The sequence below is a fragment of the Lipophrys pholis genome, assembly GCF_963383615.2.
Source record: "Lipophrys pholis genome assembly, chromosome: 15".
In the NCBI taxonomy this organism is placed as follows: domain Eukaryota; kingdom Metazoa; phylum Chordata; class Actinopteri; order Blenniiformes; family Blenniidae; genus Lipophrys; species Lipophrys pholis.
The window spans coordinates 19184274-19212240 of NC_137642.1; the positions used below are offsets into that span (position 1 = coordinate 19184274).

Here is a 27967-nt window from a genome sequence, read left to right on the forward strand (position 1 = left end):
ATTGTATTGATAGCTACTTCAAATTGAGATGACAATTGATATTGTACTCATTAAAGCGAGAACCTGTGCATTACATTAGGCTATTCGTAGTGTGGAAATTTAACAATTATGTTGTGTAGTGACTAATTCCTCTTATAATGTGCATGTGATAACAGTCAGTGGAAAAAGCACCTCATGACGATCTGATGTGTCCGACGGTCTTTGAACGCAGCATCACACCCTAATTTCTCCCAACATCCGGGGCCTTGGGAGCGGTGCGGTGTGGAAAGTGGGTAAGGAGGGCAACGGAGAGCGGCGCAGAGGCGGACTGATGACAGCTGTCAGAGTGGACAAAAACACTAACAATCTCTGAAGAGAGGCCGAATGGCTCGCCCCTAAACCTCCGGGAGAAACGGGCGCACACCTCAGCAGTATCGCGGGCTGATCTAAAGGTGAGCGGCGGGGAGATAGTGACGGGTGGAGGAGTGCCAGTTTGCCCTGTCTGTCTCGGGAGAGCCGAGGTTAGCTTCGCCGGCTATCCCAGCTAACCACCCAGCTAACCCGTCACCGAGCAGCGGCTCCGGCAGGGTGTCGTCCGTGTCGGGGTCGTTGCTGTCGGAGGGACGCGGCTGCAGTCTTCTGTTTTTAACTGGAGTGTTGGATTTAGCGGAGGCGCTACAGGGAGCTTGAAATGTTACTTTAAAGTTTGAATTTCGAGACGGCGGAATGCTAGTTAGCACGCCTAGTTAGCCCAGAGCCAACGCTGGTTAACTCTCCCGTTAAGTATATTTAGCTGGCGAACGCTAACGAGCTGTAACTTTAGATTTCAACGAGCAACGGTTACTATTACTATTACTGTTCTCTTTCCTCGCTCCACATGGTTGTTGCGGCAGTCGCCTTAGCTTTGTTAGAGGACAGAAAACTGCCCGAGTAAGCGACCAAATAAAAAACAACTAGTAACTTAATCTAAGTGATTCATTAATGTGATACTCATAACAACTTATCATCAAGCTGTTACTCGGGGTTGATTTCAGCGATTAATCAGCAAAGTTTTTTTTAATTTTTTTCAGACTTGAGGTTTTGGATTCTGAATCAACATGGTTAGACCATCAAACATAGACAGCGGTGCTCATGTCTGGGTTGGATCCTCTGACTCAGCTGGGTCCTAAAAACTAGGCGTTTTCCCCCCGTGTCTGTACCAGCCTGCTACTGAGGGCTTTGTCTACTGGGCTGCTAACTTCCACAATAACTTGCATGGAAAATCTACTCCTGCAAACTGTTTTTAAACACTTAGATTTGCACGGAACGATTGACTTTATAAATGTTTTTATATATAATATCTTGGCTTTCCAATATTAGGCTTTGAATGCGGATCATTTCAGGGTTGCTGCGGTGCTGCATGTCACATTAAATCTGGTTCATGTCAGCCACAAGTGTTTATCCAAAGTCCTTGTTGGTGCCATGCATGAGTCACCTTCTGTTTTTTGCAGGAATGAAAGTAATAGATAGCGAGCATATGGGATGATAGTAAGATTAGAGTGCATGAAACCATACCCAGGAAAGTATGTTGGAAATTGGAGACATTCATGTTGGTGGTGGAGAGAGCCTTATATACATTGTATGTGCATTTATTTAGATCTCTTGGAGTGTTTGTTTAATTTTTACATCTGCTAAATGTGTCCATGTCTACATATTTACATGTAATTGTGTCTATTTACCAGTTTTGAACAAGAGTGGCGGCAGTGCAGTGGCAACATGGGGACACAAGGCTCTGGCAGAAAGCGTGCTCCTGTGAAAGATCGATTTTCGGCGGAGGATGAGGCCTTGAGTAGCATTGCTCGGGAGGTAGGTTCATACCCTCATCACATACATCCATTTTAAAGCATTCTTTGACACAGTCTTTCGAATTCTCGTATTTATGCTCAATGCAAATAAATGTTTTTCCCGCTCCAATGTTCTTGTTTAACCTGATCCTTGATAATGGGCTCTTTAAGTTTAGCTGGACAATTGATTTGTCTGTTGTTAATTTAGGATGCAGCGCCATCATGTTTTAGAATAAAAGCAAAATGCATTCAAACCATTATCAGCTCTCATAACACTGGCCAGCGATGCACTTTGAAGTTCAAACTGAACAAGCTGATAAAATGTTTTGGAGATGCATTAGAGTGCATGTGGATGTATTCCAGCTCTGTGCACAGCTACTACTGTGTTATTTCCAAAACAAGTTTATCGATGTTGGTGGTTTTCAGTTGTCTGACGCATGCAAAGATTGCAGTGATATTTTAATATTGCCCTGTTTGTTATTCTGTCTTTTACAAAGTGGATTAAACTTCGTGTTGTTGAATGATTGTGAAAATAATTAAGCCACCATCTGTTGAAATAGCATAAAGTTGTCAGTATTAAGTTACACAGATGAGCTCCACATTTAACTTTTTCAGCATTTTTCTTTGAACACTTAGATTGAACTTACTCTAAGCTTGTTTAGAAAACTCAAGAGTAAAACACCGAGTTACTGAATCAGCCAAGGACGAAGAGGCAAGAGACATCTGTTTGGAAAATTATGTTGATCTGAGGTATGGTGGGCCAAGTTGTGTCAGCAAATAGATCTTAAGCATACATTTATGTGTGGACTTTCAGGTTTGGCCAGTTACTTTGTGTTTCAGCCTAAGTGAGTGAAGACGGCTGGTTTGGACTGCAGAGAAATTGACTTTACTTGTAGTGTTTTTGTTTTGGGGGGAAACACGGGCAGAGCAGAGGAGCTGCTTGGCCTGTAGCAACATGCCCTGGGAATATTCCATTTTCTTCCACAGCAGGCCTTCCATTCCTTTGCTTTTTCTTTTACAGTCTGTCAAAAACCATAAAATACAGTGATCATTTTTCCGATTTTGAAGCCGTCCAATGTTTGCTTGGCATAGATGAAATATCTACACAGGTGGCTTTTCTGTAAAAAAGAAGAAGAAAAAAAAGAAGAGGTTTTTACTTCTTAAAGTAGTTATCGAACACTCAATAAATAAACCTCTCATGAATTCCTATCGTCACTCCTTTTCATAACTAAGATCTGTGCAGTTTGAAAGCAGTTTGGTGCTTCATTCTGAGAGCAGAGGTCTGTTTGCTCTTTATAGTCATGCAGGCTGATCATAGAAACATGAGTCATCTGACCCTCCCAGTCACGTCCTAAATCTGAATCTCTTTGTGGAGCGAACCGGAGATTAGATTGACAGTGCAGCGAGTTCATGGGGTCAGTCTATACCTTGTTGCACATCACCACTCATACAAGAAGATCTCCAAAACATTGCAACTCCAGCCTCACGTTTTAGCCGATGTACAGCCTGTCTGTGTTTGGCACGGCCCGCTGCAGAGAACGCCTGCTAACTTGAGACTGCACCGTCACTAGCCAAGCTCTAAAGCCTCTACATTACAGAGCAATCGAGTCTCCGAATGCCAGTGCTCACCTACAAATGTGACACAGACCATGTGTTGCAAGTAGATGGTCTCCTCATACCTGTTGTCGTGGATTAGGGTCTCGTGGAGCTAATGGGACTTAAACAAGACAAAGACTGACTTTCTCCAGTGAACAGAAGGAGCGTCTTTCTGAGGAAGATATAGTTCAAAGTCCATATGAATTGATACTGTGATATCAAGTCACTGATGCAAGGAAAGCGTTGCACTTTCACCTTTCCTTTATGGTTGGGAGCCTTTCAGGTCACAGTTCAATGAGCCACACTGTAGCTTTGTTCTCTGTGGCCTGAATCATCTCCAAAGTCATAAAAGAGGACAAGCAAGGTTATTCATGATAACTCATTCATGTATTCTTCTAATACAGTAAGCTTTTTTTTAAGCTTTCAGTAAGCATTCTTTCATTTTGGCAAAAGTGACACTGAAAGTAAACCAGCAAGGCACTGCACAATGTAAAGACCTACTTTGTGAAACACTTCTGATTTTACACAACTTTACTGATGATTATTTGGACCAGTTGTTGAGTTGGTGATCAAATCGTATTGATATCTTTGTTTACTTACTTACAAGTCAATAAATAACACTTAAGTTCTTACAAATTGCTTTCATTTACAGATGAATTTACAGAAATGATTAAGCTTAGATAGCCCAATTCCACATTTCTTTAATGAAATATTGGATTTTATGTGTGTATAGTGTGTTGGGGGGTTTAAGTTTTATCTAAATATGATTTTGATTCATGCAGTCTCTCACATTTTTATTCCAACACTCCTATCTGCTGTATCAGCTAATATTTAGTGCACGATTGTCACTACTCAGGCATTATCCCAGCTAATCATATATTAGATCAGAGGGCTCTTAGTGGCACAGTGTGGGAGGTGTGTTTAATGATGAACCGCCACTGCTCAGGTTACCTTCTCAGGCCCGTGATGTGGCTGTCAAAAGAGCCGGGTCCGGATGGGCCGGTCTATAGATAGGTCAGAGACAGAGAGCTCAGCTGCGCTGCTGTGTAGACCAGGTCACACTGTCAGACAGCTCAACAGGTGCAGAGCACATAGCCAGCCAGTCGCTCCTGCTTTCTCATACGGTTTTTCTCCAAATGCACTCGCAACTTTCCTTTCCTTCTGATCATTTACACGGTGCAGTGCAGTAATGCGAGTATGTAAATATGTATGCTGCATCATAAAGTCACCCAGAGCAGCCCCCATTGAACAGACTTGTTTTTGACTCACATTTGGTTTTGTTGTCATCACGAAAATGAAAGCTTGTGTTTATATTTTATACAGGACAACAAACTGGCGTGTGACTTCTTTTATTTACTGTTCATTATGGTGATTCACTATGGTCCTCTAAATCATATTAAATGTCTCCACTTATTTATTGGTCGTCATTGTGTGTCACACTTTCATAGCTTTGAAATAGATGGCCACATCTTTGGGTTCTTTCACATATTTCTTTTTGTGGAAGAGCAAAAACCAAGAACTAGACCTGAGTCTTCAACAATTTGGCATCTCTTAAAAGGTCCTCATTCATCTCAATGTGTAGCCCTGTTATGACTTGAGTTATTTACCTTTTAGTTATTTACTTTCTATTATTGTCGATTTATAAATAAAGAAAATATGCATTAAGTTAGTGTTTTTGCCCTTTTTCTATAGAATAATTCACATTTATATTGTGTGGCAGGTTTTCTGGTGTTAAGCTCACATTACACATATATGACACACTGGTGAATATTGTCTGTGGTTGGCGGTTCTGAGGAGCCATGATAATGACTAAAATACTACAGTTCTCAAAATTCTAGTTTTTTGGGGGTTTTTTTGTTTATTTTTCACCATAATTCCTGGAACTTTTAACGAGAAAAAAACACACATGACATATCCTGTCAGCAGTGACAGTATTAGAATAAAATGTTTAGTTCAGCATATATCTAATACACTATATATAAGGTGGAGTCCTCTGGATGTCATGTCTTGTTTTTATGATTTTTCAATGATTGTACAAAATATTGATTTTTATAAGCTGTTCTTGTAATTTTTAATACTAAAGGTTAACGGCTCTTGAAGCTCCTGGTGCAGCAGAAGGACTTCCTTCACCTCATTACCTGTTTGTTCAGACTCAAGCTAACACTATGAAAAGCTTTTTTGTCATCAAGTTACTCATTAAAAAGGTTAATTTGTAACAGCCCGTGAAAGTGATAGTAAGCATCAGCCACAATGATGAGCTCTTTCCCTGAGCCTTGTACACACTCTCTGCTAATTAGGAAATAGAAAGCAGGGATAATGTCGTTAGCAGTGTCGCCATCGGAGATGAGCTAACTTTGGTGATTGCCTGTACTCACACACTCGAGTTGTCAGTTTTCACATTCACGCTTCTAATTTTCACTCTCCTGCCCAGTGTTGATTCTGTACAGTAACACTAGCGGGCTTCAGTGAGACATAACACAGTGGAAACAATAAAGACAAGATCAGGGGTTTGATTGGCTTTATTTTAGCTGCTGGCGATCGATTCCACAGAACAGGCCGAAGATATTTGTTGTTCTCATCAATTGCCAGGATTTTAACATAAGTCAATGTGTCGGATAGAAGTAGAAGGTTGTGTTTGTTCACTCCGGGTTATTATTGAAACAAGAATAGCCCATACCCACAGGCTTTCTATTCTGGCAGCGCAGATAAGAAATTGCTGGAATGCTGACGGTGTTGGTCTGCATTGAGATACTGTACACACTGCCCTCAATATTTATGGACTGTCTCTTAGTTGGAGATAAAGCTCTAGACTACATGGGCAGGTGTACTTTGCTCATAAACTCGTATAACAAAAACAGAAACATTATTTGATTTGGTTAAAATGGATGTAATAGAATAATTCACAGTCACCTGAGTTGCTCCTCATACACCCCACCCCCCCATGTGTATGTTGCTTAAATTACACTTCTCTGCTGGGGTACCCTTTAAAGTGAGCTCCTGTTCATATTCTGACTTTCTTGAGGCGAAATTGTGCAGACTCTTCCCCCTCCCCCCGAACCAAAGAGTAGAGTTTTTGGGTTTTGCTTAGCTTTTACTTAGATTTGTTTGTGCGCGAGGGGCCGCTGCTTGGGTATTGTGAAATCCCCCTCTGTGTTTCACAAGCTGAGCAGAACCAAACTGTCTTGACTAAAGTTGTTTTCCATCCTCCTCTGTGCATTTGTTTGTGCACTATTGGCATCCCCCCCACGAGGGCTTTAAATTAGCCCTCCTGAAGCTGATGGTTAACACATGTTGATGGTGAGGAGGCATCCCAAGCACTCAGAGAGACCACAGAGCCGAGATTCACAGATAAAACTGGGCAGCGAGGGTTTGGGAGATTCTTCCACCAGCTTTTCCAAGCTTGTGCTCATGTTTCAGCGATCCTGAACTCAACAATTCATGTTAGCCTTATTGTATTATGTTCAAAAGATAAACAAGCGTGTTTATCACAGAACTTGGAGGTTTTCAGGAAAAACAAAAAAAAACCTGAATGTACTGCAATTATGTTTCCATGCACTGTATATTTGTGCTCTGGGCAACCTACAGTATTTGGCCAGCCGATGGAGTCCTGCTTCTCTTACATTACAAATTCCATCTTTGCGTTTGCATGTTGACACTTAAGGAGAGACAGAGTTTTAATGTCACAGTATGCCAGTATGCAACAGAAGCGTTATCAGCATCATATATGTGCAGCCTGTGTGAAAGGGAGTCCTTTGTATTTAATAGAATGTGGTTTGTTTCATGTCTTAATCAACACACGATTTCTTCATCAAAACATTGCTTTAGCTTGCAGCTTAAAGCAAATTGGATTTCTATAGACGTTGATAAAGCAACTTATAAACAAGCAAGTGTGAAGATATGCAATCAGTCTCAAGGTATCTTTTGTCGTGTTAGTCATCTCTTATAAGAAACAGATGTTTGTACGGTAATTTTCATATCTACTATTGTGTGATTGTTATTTTAGTTGAAGTGCTTTCCTTTCTCATTATTACCTACCTGCGACTGGGCGGGTCCTTTCAGAAGGGCACCTTTTACGAGTTTTCTTTCATGGCTGACAGGTGTGTTCATGTTGTCTTGCAGGCGGAGGCGAGGCTGGCAGCAAAGAGGGCGGCTCGGGCAGAGGCCAGGGACATTCGAATGAGGGAACTGGAACGGCAACAAAAAGAGGTAAACAATGCAACAATGACCCTGGTGGTGCAAAGAGTCACTGTGATCATTATTCAATCCATCATACTGGTTGTGTAAACCCTCATAACTTCTGCTCTCAACACATCGATCAACCACCGCCTGAGAGTGGAAATTGATTTTTAATTGATTGGTGTCCTCATCTACTTTCTTTCCTAAAAGCTGCAGTGCAAGAAACTCATCTCAGTCCATACTTCCATCTACAGAGGAGCGGTTTGGCTATAATGCCAAGAAAGGCATTTATAGATTAATCTGACAGTTGATGCACAGTAATATACCCGCAGAGAAAAATGAGAGTGCTGCATGTCCACACATCAAACCAGACGTTCTATTCCTGTCATAAATGTCACCTAGTTTTTAACAACTCAGCGGTTTTGAGTGTAATATGATTGTATGTTTCTCCTGGCATTTCGTCCCTCTGTCCAGATTTCTTACCACTCATCCAGCAGTAGCAACAGAAAATGGGGCCAGATCCACCAGTGGATGGTAGGCCAGCGACGGAGTGTTGTAGCCTCGATTTTCCACTAACACAGCCTGTCGTGTGGGATTGAGTCCCAGTCAACCCTGACCGGTTAGCTCCACAGACTACTCTGTACCTCACTGTGGAAATATGCCTCGGCTGTGTATTTGCTTTGGAGACACCGTAATCTGCGACTGCGTGTGTTTGGAGAGCAGGCTTTGGCCTTTGACTTTATTTAGGGTGGGTGAGTCTATGTGCAAGAAGGCGGTTTGGCTTTGAGTTCTACTCCGAACTGCTGCCACTCCACAGAGGATATAGGTGGCTGTGATTCACTTTTGCATGGCATTAATCTGTATGTGTGGTGATGTATTGACACAGTTGACGGCTTTGTATTTTGTGCTGTCATATCAAACAAAATTATTAAATATATTAGCAACTCTTGCGTCTCAATAGTTCTTCAGCTGTGCTTGAAGTGGATAACATTTGCGAGTCGTGGAGTGATAAACATGCAGATGTTGTTTTGCTTGGTTTGGGCTGTGCATAGCAACTGTTGCGTATTTCACTGGCCTTTGAACTTCCACTCGATAATTCTTACCCACTTTCCTTCCCGACCCCAGGCTGATGCAGAAAAAGCCCGAGCCTCTAGTAGTAGTAGTAGATCCAGCAGCCGTCATCGCCGGGTCTGTATCTCCCCTGCACACTTCCTCTTGGTCTCTCTTTGTTTCCTTTCCACGTTAATCCTGCAGTTAATCTCTCATCATCCACGTTTCTCTCTGTCTGTCTGCCTTTCTACTGTGACTCTATGTTTCCACATTAACAGGGGCTGGATGATGATGTCATGTCAGTCCGCAGCTACAGGGTGCGTACATAATACACCGCTGGCAGTTTTATTAAGACCACACTTTCTGAGGGGCACACTTATGTGTGTTTAAGCCATTAGTCTTGTAAGGAAACTTTTTTTGGTAATAAAATACATTGTTGAAAGAGTCTTTCATACATGTGTTCAGTGTTTATTTGCTCTTTTTTTTTTTTTTTTTTTTTTTTTTTTTTGAGACGAATACTCCTAATATTGTTTTATTTTATTTTTCTAATGAAGTCAACTTCTTCTTCAATCCGTGACTTGGGTTCGAGCAAGAGTCACTCCAGTTCCCGCAGAAAAGATGGCTTGGTGCGTTGTTTGTGCGTTTTTGTGAAAGCATGGTGCAGCTTGAATACCTGGATCCCTGTGCATGACGTCTTGAACTTGAATGACTTTGTAGTGAGAAGAATAAATAACTCTTACAACTCTTAGAGCTTAACTAAGAAATATACAATTTTGGGACCCCTAATGTTTTTCTTGCATCCAGTATTCTTTAGTTTGTTTGGTTGTTTTTGTTTACTATTAATGCTTTTCACATGAGAGATTTGCAAATGACATCCCCACTTTCAATGTGTTTGTGTTGATCATTTAATGAATAATTGAGTTATCCTGGTGCCCTGATACTAATTTGTACTAAGCTTCCATCATCGGAATAGTTCTTTTGGCCCAACCAGTTACAGTTTTACATATTTATAATATGTAACACCGGGCAATCATGAACAGGTTTTTTGCCAATAGCTGTTGGTAAAGAGGATTTTGTTTGTGTGTGTGTATTAGTGGTGTAACAGATGAGCTGTGATGCCTACAGATCATCTCCACAGATCAGCCCACATGTGATCCGTGGATTATTGCGGAGTGTAATGATAACAGAGCAAAATCCAGTTTCGCTTATTTATTCATTTATTTTTTGGGGGGGGGGGGGAGTAGATGGTGATGTGGAGTTGCTGTGAAAATTTTAAACAAAGCAGTTTCTGTCTTGAAGCCATCGAATGAACTAATACATGAGTGTGGCGGTTACATTCTTATACATGCATCCATGTGCATGTATCTAATGAAGGTGAGCTTAACGTTAACCTACGAGCTTGTCTTGATCATGACTTTGTGACTTTTGGTCTCTCTTTAGTCTGACAGCCTTTCCACTAGCTCTGCACTCAAGACCTCCCGCTCCACTGTATGTAATATTTGTGAAATATCAAGTTATTACTTTTTTGTGAGGTTTCATTCATGTTCCTTTCTCTCATTGTGGCTGTTTTTATGTTTAGAGTTCTGTGTACAATGACCTGCATGGTCATAAAAAGGCTTCATCCAAGAAGGATCTGCTGGTCAGTGTACCATTTAGAAGGGATAGTGGCTGGGAGTGCTGGTGTACTGTGTTTTGCTTTTTTAATAGGAGTGGCTCGTCCATGCTTTGTGAAGTTGCACATTGATAAACGATTGATAGAATTTCTACATTCAAGTATGAGACTGTCAGCTTGTTTGAGGTGCTGTTTTGTCGCCACCCTTCCAGACTGGACTGTACCATGATCAAAGGAACTACACCAGCCTAACGAAGACCAAACCATCAGCCCTGTCCTCCACTTCCACCTATCAGCCACGGGTTGGTCCTCCTGTCCTGTCAGTGCTGGACACACAGTGAAGCTAGAGGCAGCTTAGGCCTTATATTCCCATCTCCAGAGCATAATTCAGCAATTATCTAAAATTCATGTATTTTAAAAACATTACAGTTGTGTCCGATAGCTTTGTTGCGCTTTTGAGAGCCAACGCTTGACTTGTAGATATATAATTCTCTGGACTTTAGCTCAAGCTTAGTTTACTTGAAGTCAAGTGGCGATACAAACTGCGAAACAGTGCAAAGTGTGTCGAGATGCCACAATATATATCCTGTCTTCAGAAAATTTAGTTGCTTTCCACCGGATTCCCTCTCCAGCATCACTCTGCCTTCTAAACTGACACTTTCCTGACACACCTCTCCACCAGGTCACCACTCCCTTATCCTCCACCTCTGGCACAGGGCTGTCTCGCAGCTACAGCACGGTCAGTTTCCGTCCACTGACGAGCCAGTTTCTCTCTGCATGCGTTACCCTCAGAAGTAAACCTTCCCCTCCTCTCTTGTGACCACATACATGTGATAGGATGCCCAGGGTGACGGGGTCTGTTTATATTTAGCTCCTGGACACTTACAGCAGTTGGCTGCGGGGCAAAGGCTTTTACCTCAGTGGGATATAGCAGGTCTTTGTGTATAGACTGGCCTTTGTTGCAGACTACTGAATAAAGACAACCCTTTTAATGTCGAAAATCATGCTTTCGAGTTTATTGCACGGGCCACGGAAAAGTAATTGTGCTCAAGTTATTCTGCAAGTGCATCAAAGATTCATGCTCACTCTGTTTTTGCTGAGTCCTGCATTGTCTCCCACGTGTGCCCTCAGGCCTCTATTTATGACGACACTGCTCTTTATGGCTCCGGCCACAGTTCCAGAGCTGTAAGTCTTCTGAATGCCCGCCACAGTTTTTCTTCTTTTCTTTTTTTTAATTAAACCATCACCCAACAACAGCTAACTGTTGTACCACTAGTCTGATGTTAATCCTCTCCTCCTCTTCCTCCTCCTCTTCCTCCCCCATCCACAGCCCTCTGAATACAGCTGGTACTCCTCTGGAGCCAGCTCCACCCGCAGCAGCCCTGCGGTGAGCACCTAACACTCACTGCCTCCTTGCATGACCTTAAACAGACAGACGTCCATAACACGCCCCTTCACACCCCGACTGACCGTAAGACCTCCCTTTTGCGAGTGACTATGTTGTTTCAGGAGTTGTTGATAGGCATTGTCCTGAATGAGGAAATACCATTCAGCGACTAGGATATTATAGCAAAGTTGTCATGCTTGACTTGCTCTAAACGATGCATTTGACCACGTTATCCTAACTGCATGACACAGCGTTACTTATAGGGTTTTAGTCTTTAGTGTAATCCAATAATCTGTTTAATACAAGGACTAGGATGTCTATGGTTTGTTGTTTGAATAAAGAGAAGGGTGTGTGTGTAGAGAGAAAGCCTTGGGCATGCAGCCATTCAACATTACTTTGGCTCCTCATCATGTGTGCATCCTCCTTTCAGTCTTCCTCAGATGATGACACTGTCAGCAGTGTGTCCCAGGAGCGCTTCAGCAGAGGCCGGAGAGACAGTGCGGTGAGCTGTAGTAAATCCAGACTAGTCCAATTCTGCCGCAGTCGTTAGTCACTGTGGTTGGTGATGAGATGTTAATCCCCGTTAGTGTATTTCACGAGGTGACAGTGTCACCTCAACACACCTTTCCTTTCTGACTCTCTTTTCCTTCCATCTCTTTACACTTCTTCCTGTGTGTGGTCCGCAGTCCTCTGACTTCTCCAACATTAGCGAGTCGGCTGCTGATTATTTCAGCCGCTCCAATCGAAGGGGCAGCATCGTGTCTGACCTCGACGATTTGAGCATTCCAGATCTGGATGCTGTAAGTGACCGAACCGAGCTCACCACAGTGTGCTTGGAAATGCAGTGGAAATAAAAGAAAAACACTGACGCATGATTAAAAATGAACTTTGATTCATACTCATCCCACAGTCAACCTCACAGCATAGCGGCATCCCACAAGGTTAACTGAAGTGCTTTTGACTGTGTGTCGCAGGTATAATCTTTGATAATGAAATGTGTAGTTGATTTGTTTGTCCACTCTGCACGGTGTGTGAACATGCAGCACTCATTTTAACTTGTAAACTAACTCTTTGATTCACAGGTGGAGGAGCAGATGGGAGCATGACTGTACTGGATGCAAGTTCTCAAAACAGTCTGCACCGCATTTTCATGTTTCCTCTCTTTTCTTGCAGCTGGATGAAAAATGTGACAAACAGTATTCAGATTATAGTCGGGTAAGTACACTAAAGTTTTAAATGTCTTGATGTCTACGGTACTCAATATAATCACATTTTATTCAACAAGATACAGATTTGAACTGTAGCAGTTTTGATTTATTGATGCAATCACCAGATTTAAAAAGCAAAAAATACATTACAGTTGCATGAAACAACCGCCATTATATTGCAAAAAGATAACTTTTAAAAGCCACTTTCTAAAGCCTCTGTTATCTCATTTAGCCACTATAAGCACCACATTTTTAGATGCTTAAAAGCTTAAAACACTGTAAACTTCTCACATGCAGTATGTGGAGTACACAAAGAACAGGCACTTTTCTGTCTCACAAGACTGTCTCCTGTGCTATTTGCTATCCCTTCAATCATGCGTTACAGAATGAATATACTGTACGGTAATGGAGCACTGATGAATGCACAATGACAAATCTATCAATATAGTGATCAGTAAGAGAAAAGTAGCATTGAGCTTGTGTTCTATGCCATGTTAATGACCATGGAACCACAACACATCAGCATTGTGTTTCTTTCAAACCCCTATGCCCACCTCTTCAGAGAAGGATCACTTAGTTGTTGTCTTGTATCAGATGATGGTGTTGAATAACATGTTGGAATTGTGTTACCTTGTTTTGTTCTCACCCGGATGCTCCGTTGTCCTCAGCCGTCGTCCAGATGTGCCACCCCGGGCCTCTCTGCAGCCACCCTGGCATCACTCGGCGGTACTTCATCTCGACGGGGTAGCACAGACACGGGTAGCGTCTATGAACCCGACACCAGTCTGGGTGAACTTAGGGTAAGGTCTCCAAACACACATCACACACACACGCTGTCACCAACACACATACATGAAGTTGTACTGGATTTTTAGATGCATCATAAACCTGAAATGCTGATCTAGATAAATGTTTGATCCAGGAAACGCACATTCCTGTTGCATATGACTCTCTCCACCTCCCCACAGCATTGCCTCTGTTGTGCGCCCCCTGCTGTTCAGTGTCTACTTTCTCTCTGTGTGCACGGGAAGACTGGATGTGACATGTGTCCTGTGAAGCTGCTTCATGTGTCTGGGTGGTCATGTTTATGTCAGCTGGTCCGTCTTTCAGTCTTTGAGATGGCAGCATGGGTGCTTTGTTATCTCTCCTTTATACCTCACACCAACCCCACCCCCTCTGATGCCCCAATTCACCCCAACCATTCCTCCCATCTGCCCCACAGGATATCTATGAACTAAAGGACCAGATTCAGGATGTAGAAGGGCGGTACATGCAAGGGCTTAAAGAGCTGAAGGTAGAGGGGCTTAAGCTCACAGCATGCCTTCTGTTGTCATCTGGGAGCAGTACGGCATCTCTAACCCCCACTGCCTCCCCACTCACACCTTCCCCCCCCGTACCCCCTCCCATAGCTGCTAACACCACAGCCGTGTCTCTGCCTGCTCCCAGTCTGAGTTGCACAACGATCCTTTTTCTCCTGCATGGTTTTCTCTCACTTCCTGTTTTGATCTGAAATAAAGACCACTCCCACATTGCTGCTGGGTACAAAGTTTCAAGAAGAAGAGCAAAAAGCTCCACCTGCTGACCGATAACGGCCCTGCTCTCAGTTTGGACTTCTTCCACTCAGGCTCTCACTGGCACAGTGTTGGATGGCCCTCTGGCTCACTGACTCTCAGTAACCTGTCCATTTAAAAAGGACATTGTATTGATAAGAAAAAGTTCACTAACTAATCTGTCTTCTGACTTGTTCTTGGTAGTGTTTGAAACAACTGGTGCATGTTAGCTGTGTTTCATGATTCCTGGTAGACTAGTTCTCTCTTTCAGATCCCCTTTTCACACAGTTGCCTTGATTCACTCCTGAAAGTGATTCAACGCATTTTATTATGTGATGAATGTCACCGCTCGGACGTTAATAGCCCCGTTTATGTTTGGAAAATCACATAAAAGATGCACAGAATTACACTCAAACTTGAGATCTCACAATGTGTCTGGTGTACTTGGCGGTTATGTGTGAAATGTGTTACGTCCACCTGATGCATGCAGGTGAGCTGTGCTCTCGATCTTTCTACTCAACTGCATTAACGTGGGTTCAAACCTCATTAGGAGTCACTTACAGAGGTGGAGGAGAAGTATAAGAAAGCCATGGTTTCCAACGCGCAGCTGGACAACGACAAAGGCAACCTCATCTACCAAGTGGACACGCTCAAGGACGTCATCGAGGAGATGGAGGAGCAAATGGCAGAGATGAGGAGAGAGCTTGAAGAAAAGTCAAAGGTGGAAAATCTACACTGCTTAAAACCATCCCATACAAATGTTGACATTTCCTTCTGGCAAAGTTACAAAAATGTTTTGCTTGGTTTCAGGAACTAGAGAGACAAAAGCACTCGTGTACAGTTCTGCAGCATAAACAAGAAGAGCTGAAAGAGGGAATCCGCCAGCGAGATGAACTTATAGAGGTATGATTGCTTTTACTTAACAAAAAAGAAACAACACTACAATTGGAAGTACTTGGTGGTACTCTGCTGGTACCTCTGTTCAGGCTGCTGTTATGGAGGAGGTTGATATGGAATAATTAGCACTGGCCTTCCTAGTTAATCACCTTTCACTCTGTTCCACTGTCTTATCTGCTGTCCACTATCGTTCACTTCCTTCTCTGCCATACTTGCTCAGATTCACACCCTTTCTATTATCGTTGTACCTGTGTATTTCTGTGCTCCATCTCTTGGTTGCATTCAACTCTTCCTGTTTTGCTTCTGTGTTCTGATCATATTGTGTCACTCCTCAATACCACTCCAGGAGAGCCAGCGAATGCAGACTAAGTTAGATGCGCTCACCAGAGAGGTGTTTGACCTGCAGGAAACGATAAACTGGAAGGACAAAAAGATTGGGGTAGGAGGTCCCACGCAGACTTTCTGACAGGACATGAGAGGCAATCAGTGGTTGTGTGTTTGTTTTATTTTTGTCTGTACATATAGTGTCCCTGCAACTCTATTGCCTCTCATGCTGTCTCTGCATGACGGAGACCTGTAACCTGTAAACATTAACCAAACCCATTCACAAGCACAGTTTGGATATTTGCATGTCACAATAAGAGTTTTCAGCTTGAATCCTGTGATGATGTCGGCTCATAAAAAGAGAGCACTGGCTTTGTGTTAGTGTTCGGCGACCAGCCTGTTAAAAACTAATTCCAAAGGTCCATATATTATAGCATGACATGCATGTTCCACCTGTGGATCAGATAATTAATTAGATAATAGATAAAAATCTCTTAACTGTAGTTATTCCCAAAGTGCAGACAAAATGACCTCCCAGTGTTACAAACCCATCAGTCCCTGTGTTCTACCTCTATTCGTTTAACATTGCGTGGTGTTTTTCTCTGCACGCTGTTTGTTTCCTTCCCTCTCTTGTTCACCGGAGGTGCATGTTTGTGCATGCAGCATGTCTTGTCTATGGTGTCTGCATGTCTGTCCAGAGCCTCTCCAACCTCTCTACCTCTTTTCCTCTCCCTTGTCTTCTCTCATCTGTGTGGCCAGGCCCTAGAGAGGCAGAAAGAGTACTTTGATTGCATTAGGAGTGAGAGGGACGAGCTCAGAGATGAGCTCGCTGACATCAAGGGGAAGTCCAAAGCAGGAGAGGTAGGTTCACTTGTCCCAGAAGAGGAAAGAGCTTTAAAAAAAAAAAAAAAAAAAAAAAAAAAATTTTTTTTTTTTACACTTTTCCATGCTCTACTTTCACTTTTATTGCTTTGCTTTTCCTGCCCTTTTCCATTTGTGCCTTCTCTAATATGTTAATGTTTTCGACTAAGGTCGGGGAGTTCGGTGTCAAATTACTGGTATGTTGTTCGTAGAAGATATGCAAATGGGTGTCTTTACTGTACAGACATGACCTGTGGCAGATACCCGGTGACACCAGCTGCTGCTTTGTATTCAGAAGAAAAGAGGGCATTGAAAACAGCTTTCAAATGTCTTGTGCTAATGTTTGAGCAACAGATTTAAATATGAAAACGGTTTCAGACTGAAAGTAAGTGTGAGCAGCAAGAAGCAATATCACAGGGGTTGTGTTTCAACATGTTTGTACAAATATTCATGTCTGTAGAAAACTTGCCAAACTTTAGTTTGACTGATGAGAATAACGAGTACTTTAAATACCAGCTGAGCTCAGCGCCTTCAGGCTCGGATTAGTACAGAACGAACTCCCAATAAACTTTCATTTCAGTATTTCTGATTATTGACCGCACAGTCTTTTATGATGTACTAATGCTCAGCTAATTCTTTTTATATTTGTCCTGGTATTGTATATTATTGTATAATGTATTGTATAATAGCACAGCTCTGTTCGTTCATAGACTTGTAATTTGAGTTTTGCGACGTGATCAAGTTCTCAGTGAAGCCTGTTTTTACGCCACAGAAACACGGGATGGTCATCATCCCAGACGGCACACCGAACGGAGACGTCAACCACGAGCCTCTGTCCTCAGGAATCACTTTAGTCTCCCAGGAGGCCGCCCAGGTGCTGGAGTCTGCCGGAGAGGGTCCGCTGGGTGAGTCGGAGCGTAGCAGAACTTCATACAGAGCCTAAATGCCCTGGATGTGTTCAGGCTATGAATGTGTCTCGTATGTTGGCATTTCAGAGACCTGCCATTTAATTTGATATAATATATGTTAAGTAAACAACAAAACTCTTGAAAAGAGTGGACTTGCAACCAGATTTTGAGCCTACATTTGCACATTAAAACAATGAGGAGACCTTGAACAGCTCGTTGGGAACATTGCGGTCCTTTTTGTTTTGACCTTCGGTGAACAGTGATGTGTAAGAACTGAGAAAGAGCAGCGGCGAGAGGCGGCCTTCTGCAGTTCTGCATGTTTGTCACTGATGTTTTGGAAAGAGAGGTGAGGCAGACGTGTTGGCAAGTGTTCACTGAAGGTTTTTTTTACTGAGATGCAGGCTTGTTAACCTTTTGCTGAGATATCAGATGTGGTTATTTCAAACTAATATCAAAGCTTAAAATCTACATCTAGTGACCCTTTATACATGTCCATGTTTTAGCATTATGGTTCACGTGAGGAGGGAAGGATTTGAGCCGATCTACAGCCACCAAAGATTTTTACTGATGCTGTTTTCGGTTAAAAACGGTGGTCACAGTGTCTTTTCTCTCTGTTTCACAGATGTCAGGCTACGGAATTTAGCGGAGGAGAAGGACGAACTGTTGGCTCAGATCAGGAAGTTGAAGAACCAGCTGGAGGATGAGAGACAGAAACACTCTAAGGTGGACAGCACGTACACCGACGGGGAGAGGATGGAGAACGGTACAGACCTGCACGTCATCGAGATGCAAAGTGAGCAGGGACTTTTTCTACATTACGCTGATGATTGTTTACCCTTTGAACAGTTTTGTAGTTTCACGCATCACGATTTTCTATTGTAGGAGATGCCAACAGACAAATTAGTGAATACAAGTTCAAGCTTTCGAAGGCGGAGCAAGAAATGGGTACGATGGAACAAAATGTAAGTTCAAACTAAAAGTTCAGAATAAGTTTTAGAAACAGGAAATGGACTCTTAGTCGACACATTCTCATCTTTCTGTGTCTGTTTCCAGATCAACAGACTTGAAGGGCAAGTGTCCAGGTACAAGTCGGCATCAGATAACTCGGAGAAAGTAGAAGACGAACTGAAAGCTGAAAAACGAAAACTACAAAGAGAGGTAATCAATCCTGATTTTTTTGTTCGTAGTTTTTTTAATTTAAAAAAATTGATCATCAGCAGGATTGAGACGTTAACATTTTCTGTTTGTGCGCCCCCCCCCCCCAGCTGCGCACAGCTCTGGATAAGATCGAGGAAATGGAGATGACCAACAACCACCTAGTAAAGCGCCTGGAGAAGATGAAGGCCAACAGAAACGCCCTCCTGTCGCAGCAGTGAGGCAAGGCAGCGTCACCACAGAAGCCCTTAAACCTCGCACCTCAGACCCCTGACTGCCATATTGCGTCTGGAGCACATTTCCATTTTCCGCTGTAACACTTTAAGATTTGTAGCTAACCAAAAACATTTAAAAAAAAGAAAGAAAAAAAAAAAACTTGTAGCACAGGCGAAAAACTGAACTGTGTCCCCGCTTTTATTTTTTCTTTTTAAACCAGAAACTTGGTTTTGGCAGCCGAGGAGTGACTGAAAAACCTCACTAATACAACTCTAAAAGTTGCTGGGAGATACACCTGTAGACATTTCTGAAGACACATGGCTTTTTTTTTTCCCCTGAGCTTTTCACTACATCATGTTATCCAAGAGATTTTGATTCCCCTCTGGCTGGGTTGCTTGGCTGTACTACTTTTCTTTTTTTTTTGTGTGTGTGTCTTTTTTGATAAGTTGCATGAATGAATATACTGAATGCTTTTAAACCCCGCCGACTGCTCCGGCCTCCCACCTTCCCAGCTCCCCCTCACACAGTGAAGTGCCTTTTCACACTAGGAGACTGGGAGTCTGCACCGCTCCATCAAACAATAATTGTTTTAACAGGTACAGTATGATGTATTTAAAGAAAAGAACCACAAAAACCGGCGCGGTCGTTATTTGAAAATATATGAAAGCAACTGTGTTTGCTGCGGTTTCTTTGAAATTTTTCAAATATTTAAAAGATTTCTTGAAAATAAACGTGTAATTTACAGAACTGTGCATATCAGCCGAACCTCTGCTTTTCTTTTCTTGAGTGCTGGACAGTTTACACCATCAGTCAATTCAGCCAAATCAGAGATGGAAAGGTTTGTTGGTGATTCAGCAGAATACTTGATTAGAAACGTTTCGAGAGTCAAACGATGACGGTGCAAGATTGCCATCTGGTGGCTCAGTGGAAACATGCAAATAAAAACAAAACTTTTAGTACAATGAAAAAAAAAATCTTTCTCCCACAGTTTAATGCAAACATGGCACATTTAAATATTCCAATTACTTTTTCATTTTATTCTTGATCGTTTAATGATTGTTTTACTCAACTTTCTTATTTACAATTGATGTCTTGGACAATCTGGTAAAAGATTCTGGCATCATCATTATCTCCCCCCTCCTCCTCCCCCCCATGATGTTGGCACATTTTGGGTATCGTTGTGGGACTCGTGACCCAATTTTATTTTTCCTGGCTCCGAGTCCAGAGTCTTACTTTTAGAAAACTATGTGGAGCCTTGGCACGTGTAAGTAGGCCATTCAGAACGGGACTTTTTCCACTCATAAAAGACCGCGGTATGAAGTCTTCTTTCTTACAAAGGGTTTTATTTACAGGCAAATCTTACATTGACGCTTAAGCAGATTGATTTAATCGGTCACATTAACACCTCTCGAACACTTTGTAGAGGTCGGGCAGGTTGGCGATCTGCAGCACGGTACCGTCCTCGCTGAAGCTCTTTGGAGGACTGAAGAGGCTTCGCAAAGCTTTGAAGACGACGTGCTCGACTTTCCAACGCCAGGAGTTCACCTCGGCATCCTGAAACAGATTCACACTCATTAGGGTTTTTTTTTTTTTTCCTCTCATATTTTTCTTTTTAGTCCTTGTCAGAAAGGGGGGGGGGGGGGGGGGGGCAAAATGTCCCACCTGCTCTTCTCCTGGCTCTGCTTCCAGGACGTACTGCTTCCTGATGGAGTAGAACGCGCTGCACTCTCGGCTGAAGTCTTTGAAGCAATCCCTCTCATTGTCCCAATTCACCTGCCCGGCAAAAACCACACAAGCCTTCAGCGCGCCGGTCCCTGTTTGCAGAATGTAAACGTTCCGAACATCAGGAAGGCTTTTACCTCGGTGGCCAGGCGCAGGATGAACATTGGCAGACCCTCCATGATGGGGCTGTACTTGTCGAGGAGCAGCGGCAGGCCTGTTAGATTTCCGTCCTGTGAAGTGCGGAGTTTTTACTACACAATGAAATCGAGCTCGGAAGATGTTCCAACAGTCTCTGCTAACCTGGTCTATCTCCATGGAGTAGTAGTCCTCCAGCATCTCTGCTTTCTTCTTCAGGAAGTCCACGATGTACTGAGCCAGTCCCTCCTTAGGGCCGTCGTCCTCCGACCAGCCGCTCTCCTCGGAGTCCAGCGCCAACATGGCCAGGTCGTACAGTGGCGCTGGAGTCTGGACACAGACAGGAAGCCGTCACAGAGCTGCACTCTGTCTCCTGTTAATGTCGACTGAAAAGGTTTGGTTGCTCAATACGCTCCTCTCAAGCTCCCGGTGGCAAACAAGACTCGTCTTCATCCAAAATTATTTAAAAAAAAATTAATCTGATTGATGGGGAAATCGAGGCGCGAGTCCTTTTTAAAGAGCCGTTTCAGATCAAAGTCGGCAGCTTAAATACCTTGTTGGTTATCTTGTTGGTAGAAAATAATAATAGACATCAGTTAAACTAAAGACAGTTCTCAAAAGAAGATAAGCTGACAAACCTCAGCCAACTGGTGGTCGCTCCTCCAGATAAACAATAGACTTTACTTATTATATTGCCTTTATCTTAATAGAGCTCTTACCTTGCTTATTCTTTTTTTATGCAGATTTTAATCCCTTCATCTCATATTAGGGAACAGTGATTGAGTTGAAAATTGCTCCTTGAAATTTGATTCATTTTTGAAGTGATGCAGTGACGCGCTTCCTCCACTCATGTAGAAATGTATTATTTCTATGTTGGATGTGTAGAGCGGAAAAAGCACAACGTAAAGTCGACCCAATGAAAAGGATGAGAGTGTGAGAGGTTTTTGAAGACTTTCATACTCTGAATCACTTAAGATTCTTAATAGCTTGCTCTAATGTATTTACAATACTTTGTAAGGCCATGTGAATTGCCTTGTGTCTGAATGGCGCTATAGAAATAAACTATAAGCTAATATGTTGAGGAGTTCTTGAGGTATTATTCGTCCTTGAGGCCAATATCTGCCTTGTTTCCATCATGCACAAGAACAGACCTTCAAATTATTCATGTTAAGCATGAATAATCTGAAAACTACAGTGTTTTACCCCCCCCCGGCCATTTTACACTATTTTGACGTGTAATATTGTTATAAACTGGGACGTTGTGTATCTGTTATTCGGAACAGCAGGGGTTGTTTAACATTATTATCTCAGGGAAAATACAGTATTTATATCCAGACAGGAAATGAAAATACTTACAGACAATCTGAGGACTCCAAAATTCCCAAAGTCATAAATGAGTATTTGGTAGAAAAGCTCCTGGCTGGAACAGAAGAATAAGGAGAAATGAGATGCAGCTCGGCAGGTTGAAACCAGAAGTGCGCTTGTGTGTCGGCTGCAGTCTGACCTGAGTTTGCTGGTGTTCAGAAGGTACAGTTTAGTGTGATGTTGGACCAGAGTCCACTGGGGATTAACACAACCTACGAACGAATGGTTCTGGAGCATTTCCTGGAGACCTGAGGGACGAGGCAAAAGCCAATAAGATTAAAAAAAATACACCGAAGGGAGGATTTATATAAGATGTGCTATAACAGCAGCTACGTCGCTACAAAACTTTCATCATAAATGACAAACTAAATAACAGACGGCACAGCGATTGGTTGTTGAATTTGTGTGATAAATAACTAAATATATTAAGAATAGGAGAAAGACCTTTGTGTTCAAATTACAGACACATATTGGTCAAATATGCGGGGAAACACAACTCAACAGCCAATTCACAGATTCAGGGGAAATTCTGGAAGAATCGGGTCACTTTATTACTCCGATGATAAAAAGCTTGCAGTTATCATGTCATCCGGTGTGAAAGTTTGATGTGGGTCATTGAAACATCAGAAAATATTAACAAATATGTATTAAGAAATCAAATATTTGAATACTAGCGCCTCAAAAGCTGCTCGGGTCTACATTTCTGTAAAATCCCTGAAGGAATTGTCCCACAGAATGATGAAAATATTAGTCGCAAGAACAAAGCAAATAATTAATAATAAAATTTGAAAAATTTGAATGTTCCGTGTGTGTGTGTAGGATGCTGTGTTGTGACCTTTGTGTGTGTTCTCAGTTATCTCCGTTCTCAGCTCCTTGATGCTGGTCAGTTTGATCACTCGTCTTTTGGACGCATCTGCGTCTGTCAAGTCCTCATCTTTCCCCTCCTCCTCCTCCTCCTGCTCTTTCCTTGGTCGCTTCCTGCTTCACCATAACACACACACACACACACAGTCTGATGAGCGGCGGATATTTCTTGTCATGAAGTCATAAAAGCAGCTCCTACTCAGCAAGCAAAAGGGCAACAGGAATTATTTTGATGGCCACCAGGGGGCAGAAGAAACTGTTGTAAAAAGTCAGATTTTGAATATCAGAAAATATTTTTGAAAAATGACCAAATTACACACCAAACTGTGACAGAGCAACTTTATAATTCAAATTATATTGTGTTTATGGTCGTATGACTGAAAAAACCTCAATATGTGGACAGTCTTCAATCATTTTGAGGACAAAGTGCCTCTTAAAACTGCTAGATTATTCATTAATCAAGTGTCTCAGGTGATTCTTAGTGCAGACTAAGACTTCTAGACTTTATGTGAATATCCTTGGTACGTTTAGTTATCATGAAGCTTTTGGAGATGATTCACCTCTAACCTGACAAGCTTCAACAAGTTAGGTTTTTTTTTTTCTGGGTCCAGCTCAGAAAATCTGAGTTATCATTAAAACGTTCCTAACAAACTAAACTGTTTCATCAATTTTTCAAGTTTCAATTGTGATTATTATGATATTTAACTAAAGAAACATCTGATCTTATGGAATATTGTAATCTATTCCTGAGAGGTAAATTCGTCATCCATCAGTCAGATATACACACAGCGTAGCGTCTCTTACTCATTGGTCCTCAGGACGTCACTCGTGAGGGATGGTCATGTTTACTCTGACATTCTTCTTCTCGCCCGCTTACCCAACTCTTTTGCTGCAGGTCAATGTTCAGACAGCTCGCCGAGTGGAGTCAATCATACATCCAGATCTGACTGTGAGGTTTACTCATGACAGTGACTGGCTGAACCCTCTCATTGTGACTCACACACTTCAAACGTGCACAGATAATCAATCATCACCTCTGAACTTCAGGAGCTCCGGTGCCGCCGCCGCCCTCCTCCTCGCCCTTAGGCGCCTCTTCTTCCTGTTCGTCCAGGGCCGCCAGCATCTCCACGTCGTCTGCGTCGTCCATCTCCACAGTTCTGCTCTCCGTCTCCCGGCTGCTGCTGGGACCGACCGGCTCGGGGTCGGGTGGCGGTGGCGCCGGCGGAGGCTTCTCTTTAGGCTGGAGGAACGCATCCAGCTTTTGCGCGCGGCAGTCGGTCCTCACCATCTGATGCGCGTAGACTCGCTCACTGGACTCCGCTGCGGTGCTGGAGGCCTTGACCTCAGAGCCGCCTGAGACCGACAGCCCTGGAAGCAGCGTCTGCAGTTTTTGTTTTTAGATCAGGATAGAAAGTTATTATCAATGATTGCAAGTCTACATCCAGTGTTTGTGTGCAGTGGCGCGTTTAACTTGTCGGCCCTGCTATTCAGCCCCTAATTGAATGGTTTAAAAGAGCCTGGAACAGGAGTGGCCAAATAATTTCCCCAAATAGCCGCATGGAAAATGTGCACTACTATGAAAGGCCGAGGCCTGAGTTTTGCTCAATAAGAATTATCTCTTGATAAGAAGCAGTAATTTCTTTTTTAATTGATTTGTATGAGCTTCTTTTGCTCTGCATCACTTTGTCAGTCTTTCCCGTCTGTGTCAGGAAATCGTAATTATAGTTCTCTAAATGCCGAGCTCAGTACATGAGAAAATGTAAAATAGATTTCTCTTGTTCTTTTCCCACCGTAAAACACCGATTTTGTGAGCTAACAATTGCGAGCTGTTCGAGCCATGGTGCTAGACACAGCCAATGACGTAATAATAGCAAACAACATGAAAAATGGCACCATTTTAGATGCACTGCAGCCAATAATAGTCCATTTTCATTTGATTCATGGCCGGTCAAGCAGAGCTAGAGGGCCACATGATGCCCCCGTCCAGAGTAGAAGCTTATGTCCAAAGTGTGTGGGGACTTTTAAAAACACAGCTGTTGTTCTTTTGTAGTCGGGTCAATGTGAAAATTCAAACAGATGTGCAACATGTTGCCGTTTTTGTTTTTTGCAATACAAGTGCTTTAGCATTTATTCTTTGTTTGGAATTTCAGCTCATGTGACTCACGGATCTTCACTCAATATTTCAACCCGTTAACCTTTTGGAATAACCGTCAGTGAATTAGTGTGTAGTGTGCTGTCAGTGTGTAGTTGCACACCAATGTTTAGGGCATCCAATGACAATAAAGACTCATTATTGTACTGTTGATTTAACCAACTGTTATTAGAGGAGCTTATGCTACAAACCAAACAAATGCCTCCTCACTGTGCTCTACATGTCGCAGCTCGACCCAAAATGTCATTTTAAAAAGTCTAATGCGACAATGTTTAAACAAACGGATTAATCCATTGTAACAACTACTGCAGTGAAAGAACTGACTAAGAGCGGCACAATCAGGAGGTTATGTAATAACGATGGTGAACCTGTGGAAAGCAGTAACAGGTGGACATAATAAAGTACAGAGATCTCATCGGTTGACGCAGCATCATACCTGAGTGAAATACGTGCGTGACGAGTTGGAACCCAGGAGTTTGCTCTCAATGTGCTTCTGGACGCTCTCTATGACGCTGTCCTCGTGCAGGAAGTGCACCTCGTGCTTTGTGGGGTGAACGTTGACGTCTACGTTCTGCGGGGCGATCTCCAAGCTGCACCGGGGAACATGAAAGAAACGTAACCATAGCGGAACCGACGCAAAAGAAACGCGCGAGCCCACTGCGAGTTACCTGAGGTAGAGGAAGGGGTGCGTGTTCTTGGGCAGGTACGCAGCGTAAACCGTTTCCACTGCCTTCTTCAACGCACTGGACTCCACCAGACGATCTGAGACATTCGCAGACCACAACCACAGTTTAGCACAGGGTGAAAGACACTCCACATTGCAACCGGTGTCCCGTGGCACGTACGGTTGATGAACAGGATTAGGATGCATTTCTTGACCGAGTAGTTTGCGTTCGAGACGAAGCCTTTCATCTTGTAGGCCAGCTTCTGGTCCTCGCAGCCGACCTCGATCAGCTCCCTGGGAACATGCCGCAGAGCCAGTCGTGCCGTGAGCGATGAGCCGATAACAAGGAACAGAAGAGCACAACTCATGCAAGCGTATTCTCAGGGGGCAACCTGCTGACTGCGTTGCCAAAAACTCCTCGGATGTTGTCCACCACAGACGCGTTGGGTAAAGTCCGCACATCTGCTACCGTCTCTCCTTGCTGGAAAAAGAAAGTGAAGTGTCGCACAGTTGAAGCAGAGAAGGTTCAAGATAGAAATGTAACAAGTAGTGATTCAACTGTCTTCTGCACAAAGTGTATTCTCTTGCTCAAAAACAAAACTCATCTCACCTTTTTAACGGAGAAGCTTTTTCCTGAGTTGTGAATGGCATACCTTGAAAAGAAACACAAGACACTCGAATAGAAACCAGACCTTATTCACACAAACCGGCGAAAACCAGGAAACGCGTCGAGGTAAAGTCCAGACCTGCTGACCACCTCGACAATCCTGGAGTATTCATCGCTGGGGCTCTTTAAAGCTTTCCTCCGGGTGGAGATGTTATAGAAGAGGTCCTCCACCTGCAGAAAAACACAGCCTCGGTCACCCTCCTCCTACAGTTCCCGTTGTGTTTAAGCGACTCACAAGTATCTGTGTTCCCTGGTTGCCAGCACATGGTTTGGAAGGTCCTTTCAGTTTGCCGTCACTGTAGTTGGCTCTGCAAGAAAACACAAAGAGGCCGTTGTTTCATCAAAGAGCTCGCACATCATCACGTCGATGTACGGTTTTAAAAAAAAATTTAAATCCTACCTGTAAGCACACTTTGCATCAGCGGTCTTGGTGGTTATGGTCACGTGGGCCACATGGCTTATACTAGCGAGGGCCTGCAGACACAATACAGTGTTCTTTAACACACTAAATCCCACAGGTTTAAAACATACAACTTGTAACATACATACACTATTAGTTTAAAAAAAAAAAAACAGTGGCTGCAGAAAAGTGCACTTTTCACTATCTGCCCACCCACTCAATGCTGTTTATTTGCATTTTGTAAGTTATCGTGTAGCCATGATGAAATAAACAAGTCACTTACAGTGGGCATGTTTTGTACCCGGTTGACCCACATTTGGGAATGACTGCCAAGATGTCAAAAGAAGCATTGATCACTCTTGTCACTAATAGCAATGCAAGGTGGAGGTGAAGTTCTGCAGCTTTAGACGGTATCTCGACTCACCTCTCCTCTGAATCCATAGGTTGCGATGCCCGAGAGGTCCTCAAACGTCTGCAGTTTGCTGGTTGTAAACCTTTCGCACACAATCTCCATATCTTCTTTCTGCCCCAGAGGAAGAAAATACCAGTCAGTCAGTCAGGAGGGAAAGATTCTAAAAGAGCTGACAGCTCCAAAAAAAACCACTTAAACACTCTTCATCTCGGTGGCAAGAAAAGCATCATGTGGGAAATGTGTGACTTTGATTATAATTGATCTGATAGATAAACAGTACAGTCACCCAGCAAATAGAGGAGGGGATCATGTCACCCACCCTGATGCCTGTGCCATTGTCCTGAATCTGCAGCAGCTTCAGTCCCCCGTCTTTCGCGGTCACCTGGATGTTGGTGGACTTTGCGTCCAAACTGAAACAAGTTAGAACACAACGTGTTGTTATTACTGTCCAATCGCACCACAGGATGGAAACAGGCACTTGTCAAACACACTTTATGAGCATCAACCCTGCTGATTTAAGTCTCTACTCGTGTAGCTCGTGCCATCTTAACGTCCGTCAGACTATAGTGTTTTTGCTCACGCACCAGTTTTCAATCATCTCCTTGACAGCGTTGGCAGGACGCTGGATCACTTCTCCCGCCGCGATGCGATTCACAACAGTCTCGTCGAGCCTCCGGATGACTCCCGCCATGTCTCCAGTGAACTGACGACCGCGACTTCAGGTTCATGTGAAATAAAATCTGTACTCTAGTCTAAAAATTAGGATAATCTTCTCGTACAAGAGTTCCAGTTTGCGCGTGTGTAGAAGAGCGAAAAAACAAGACGATATCCCACTCCGTTAAAT

General features: G+C 43.0%; 2 protein-coding genes across 9 annotated transcripts; one reads left to right on the top strand and one right to left on the bottom strand.

Moving 5' to 3' along the window:
- The first annotated feature begins 231 nt into the window (after positions 1 to 231).
- lrrfip2 (leucine rich repeat (in FLII) interacting protein 2) lies at positions 232 to 19706 on the top strand. Of its 7 annotated transcripts, XM_080481256.1 has the most exons (27): positions 248 to 431; positions 1701 to 1824; positions 7518 to 7604; positions 8049 to 8108; positions 8700 to 8762; positions 8903 to 8941; positions 9179 to 9250; positions 10065 to 10112; positions 10204 to 10263; positions 10449 to 10538; positions 10919 to 10975; positions 11368 to 11421; positions 11567 to 11623; positions 12054 to 12125; positions 12310 to 12423; positions 12797 to 12838; positions 13500 to 13631; positions 14054 to 14125; positions 14932 to 15102; positions 15192 to 15284; positions 15625 to 15717; positions 16362 to 16463; positions 17236 to 17368; positions 17994 to 18164; positions 18254 to 18333; positions 18425 to 18529; positions 18637 to 19706. In XM_080481256.1, the coding sequence occupies exons 2-27, from the start codon at positions 1735 to 1737 to the stop codon at positions 18745 to 18747; spliced, it is 2268 nt and encodes a 755-aa protein (XP_080337382.1). In that variant the 5' UTR covers positions 248 to 431; positions 1701 to 1734; the 3' UTR covers positions 18748 to 19706. The 7 variants fall into 7 exon arrangements, with proteins under 7 accessions (XP_080337388.1, XP_080337387.1, XP_080337382.1 ...); XM_080481257.1 differs by lacking the exon at positions 10065 to 10112; XM_080481258.1 differs by lacking the exons at positions 10065 to 10112; positions 10204 to 10263.
- Positions 19701 to 27947, bottom strand: mlh1 (mutL homolog 1, colon cancer, nonpolyposis type 2 (E. coli)). 2 transcript variants are annotated; one of them, XM_080481265.1, is made up of 19 exons: positions 27708 to 27947; positions 27443 to 27533; positions 27136 to 27234; positions 26712 to 26785; positions 26547 to 26619; positions 26391 to 26482; positions 26255 to 26297; positions 26037 to 26125; positions 25826 to 25938; positions 25649 to 25742; positions 25417 to 25570; positions 23863 to 24209; positions 22800 to 22942; positions 22104 to 22212; positions 21956 to 22019; positions 20765 to 20929; positions 20602 to 20694; positions 20405 to 20515; positions 19701 to 20296 (listed from the first exon to the last, which is right to left on the bottom strand). In XM_080481265.1, exons 1-19 carry the CDS (start codon positions 27812 to 27814, stop codon positions 20141 to 20143), a joined length of 2217 nt encoding a protein of 738 aa, XP_080337391.1. In that variant the 5' UTR covers positions 27815 to 27947; the 3' UTR covers positions 19701 to 20140. The 2 variants fall into 2 exon arrangements, with proteins under 2 accessions (XP_080337391.1, XP_080337390.1); XM_080481264.1 differs by having other exon boundaries at positions 19702 to 20296; positions 22800 to 22945.
- Between the last annotated feature and the right edge of the window lie 20 nt (positions 27948 to 27967).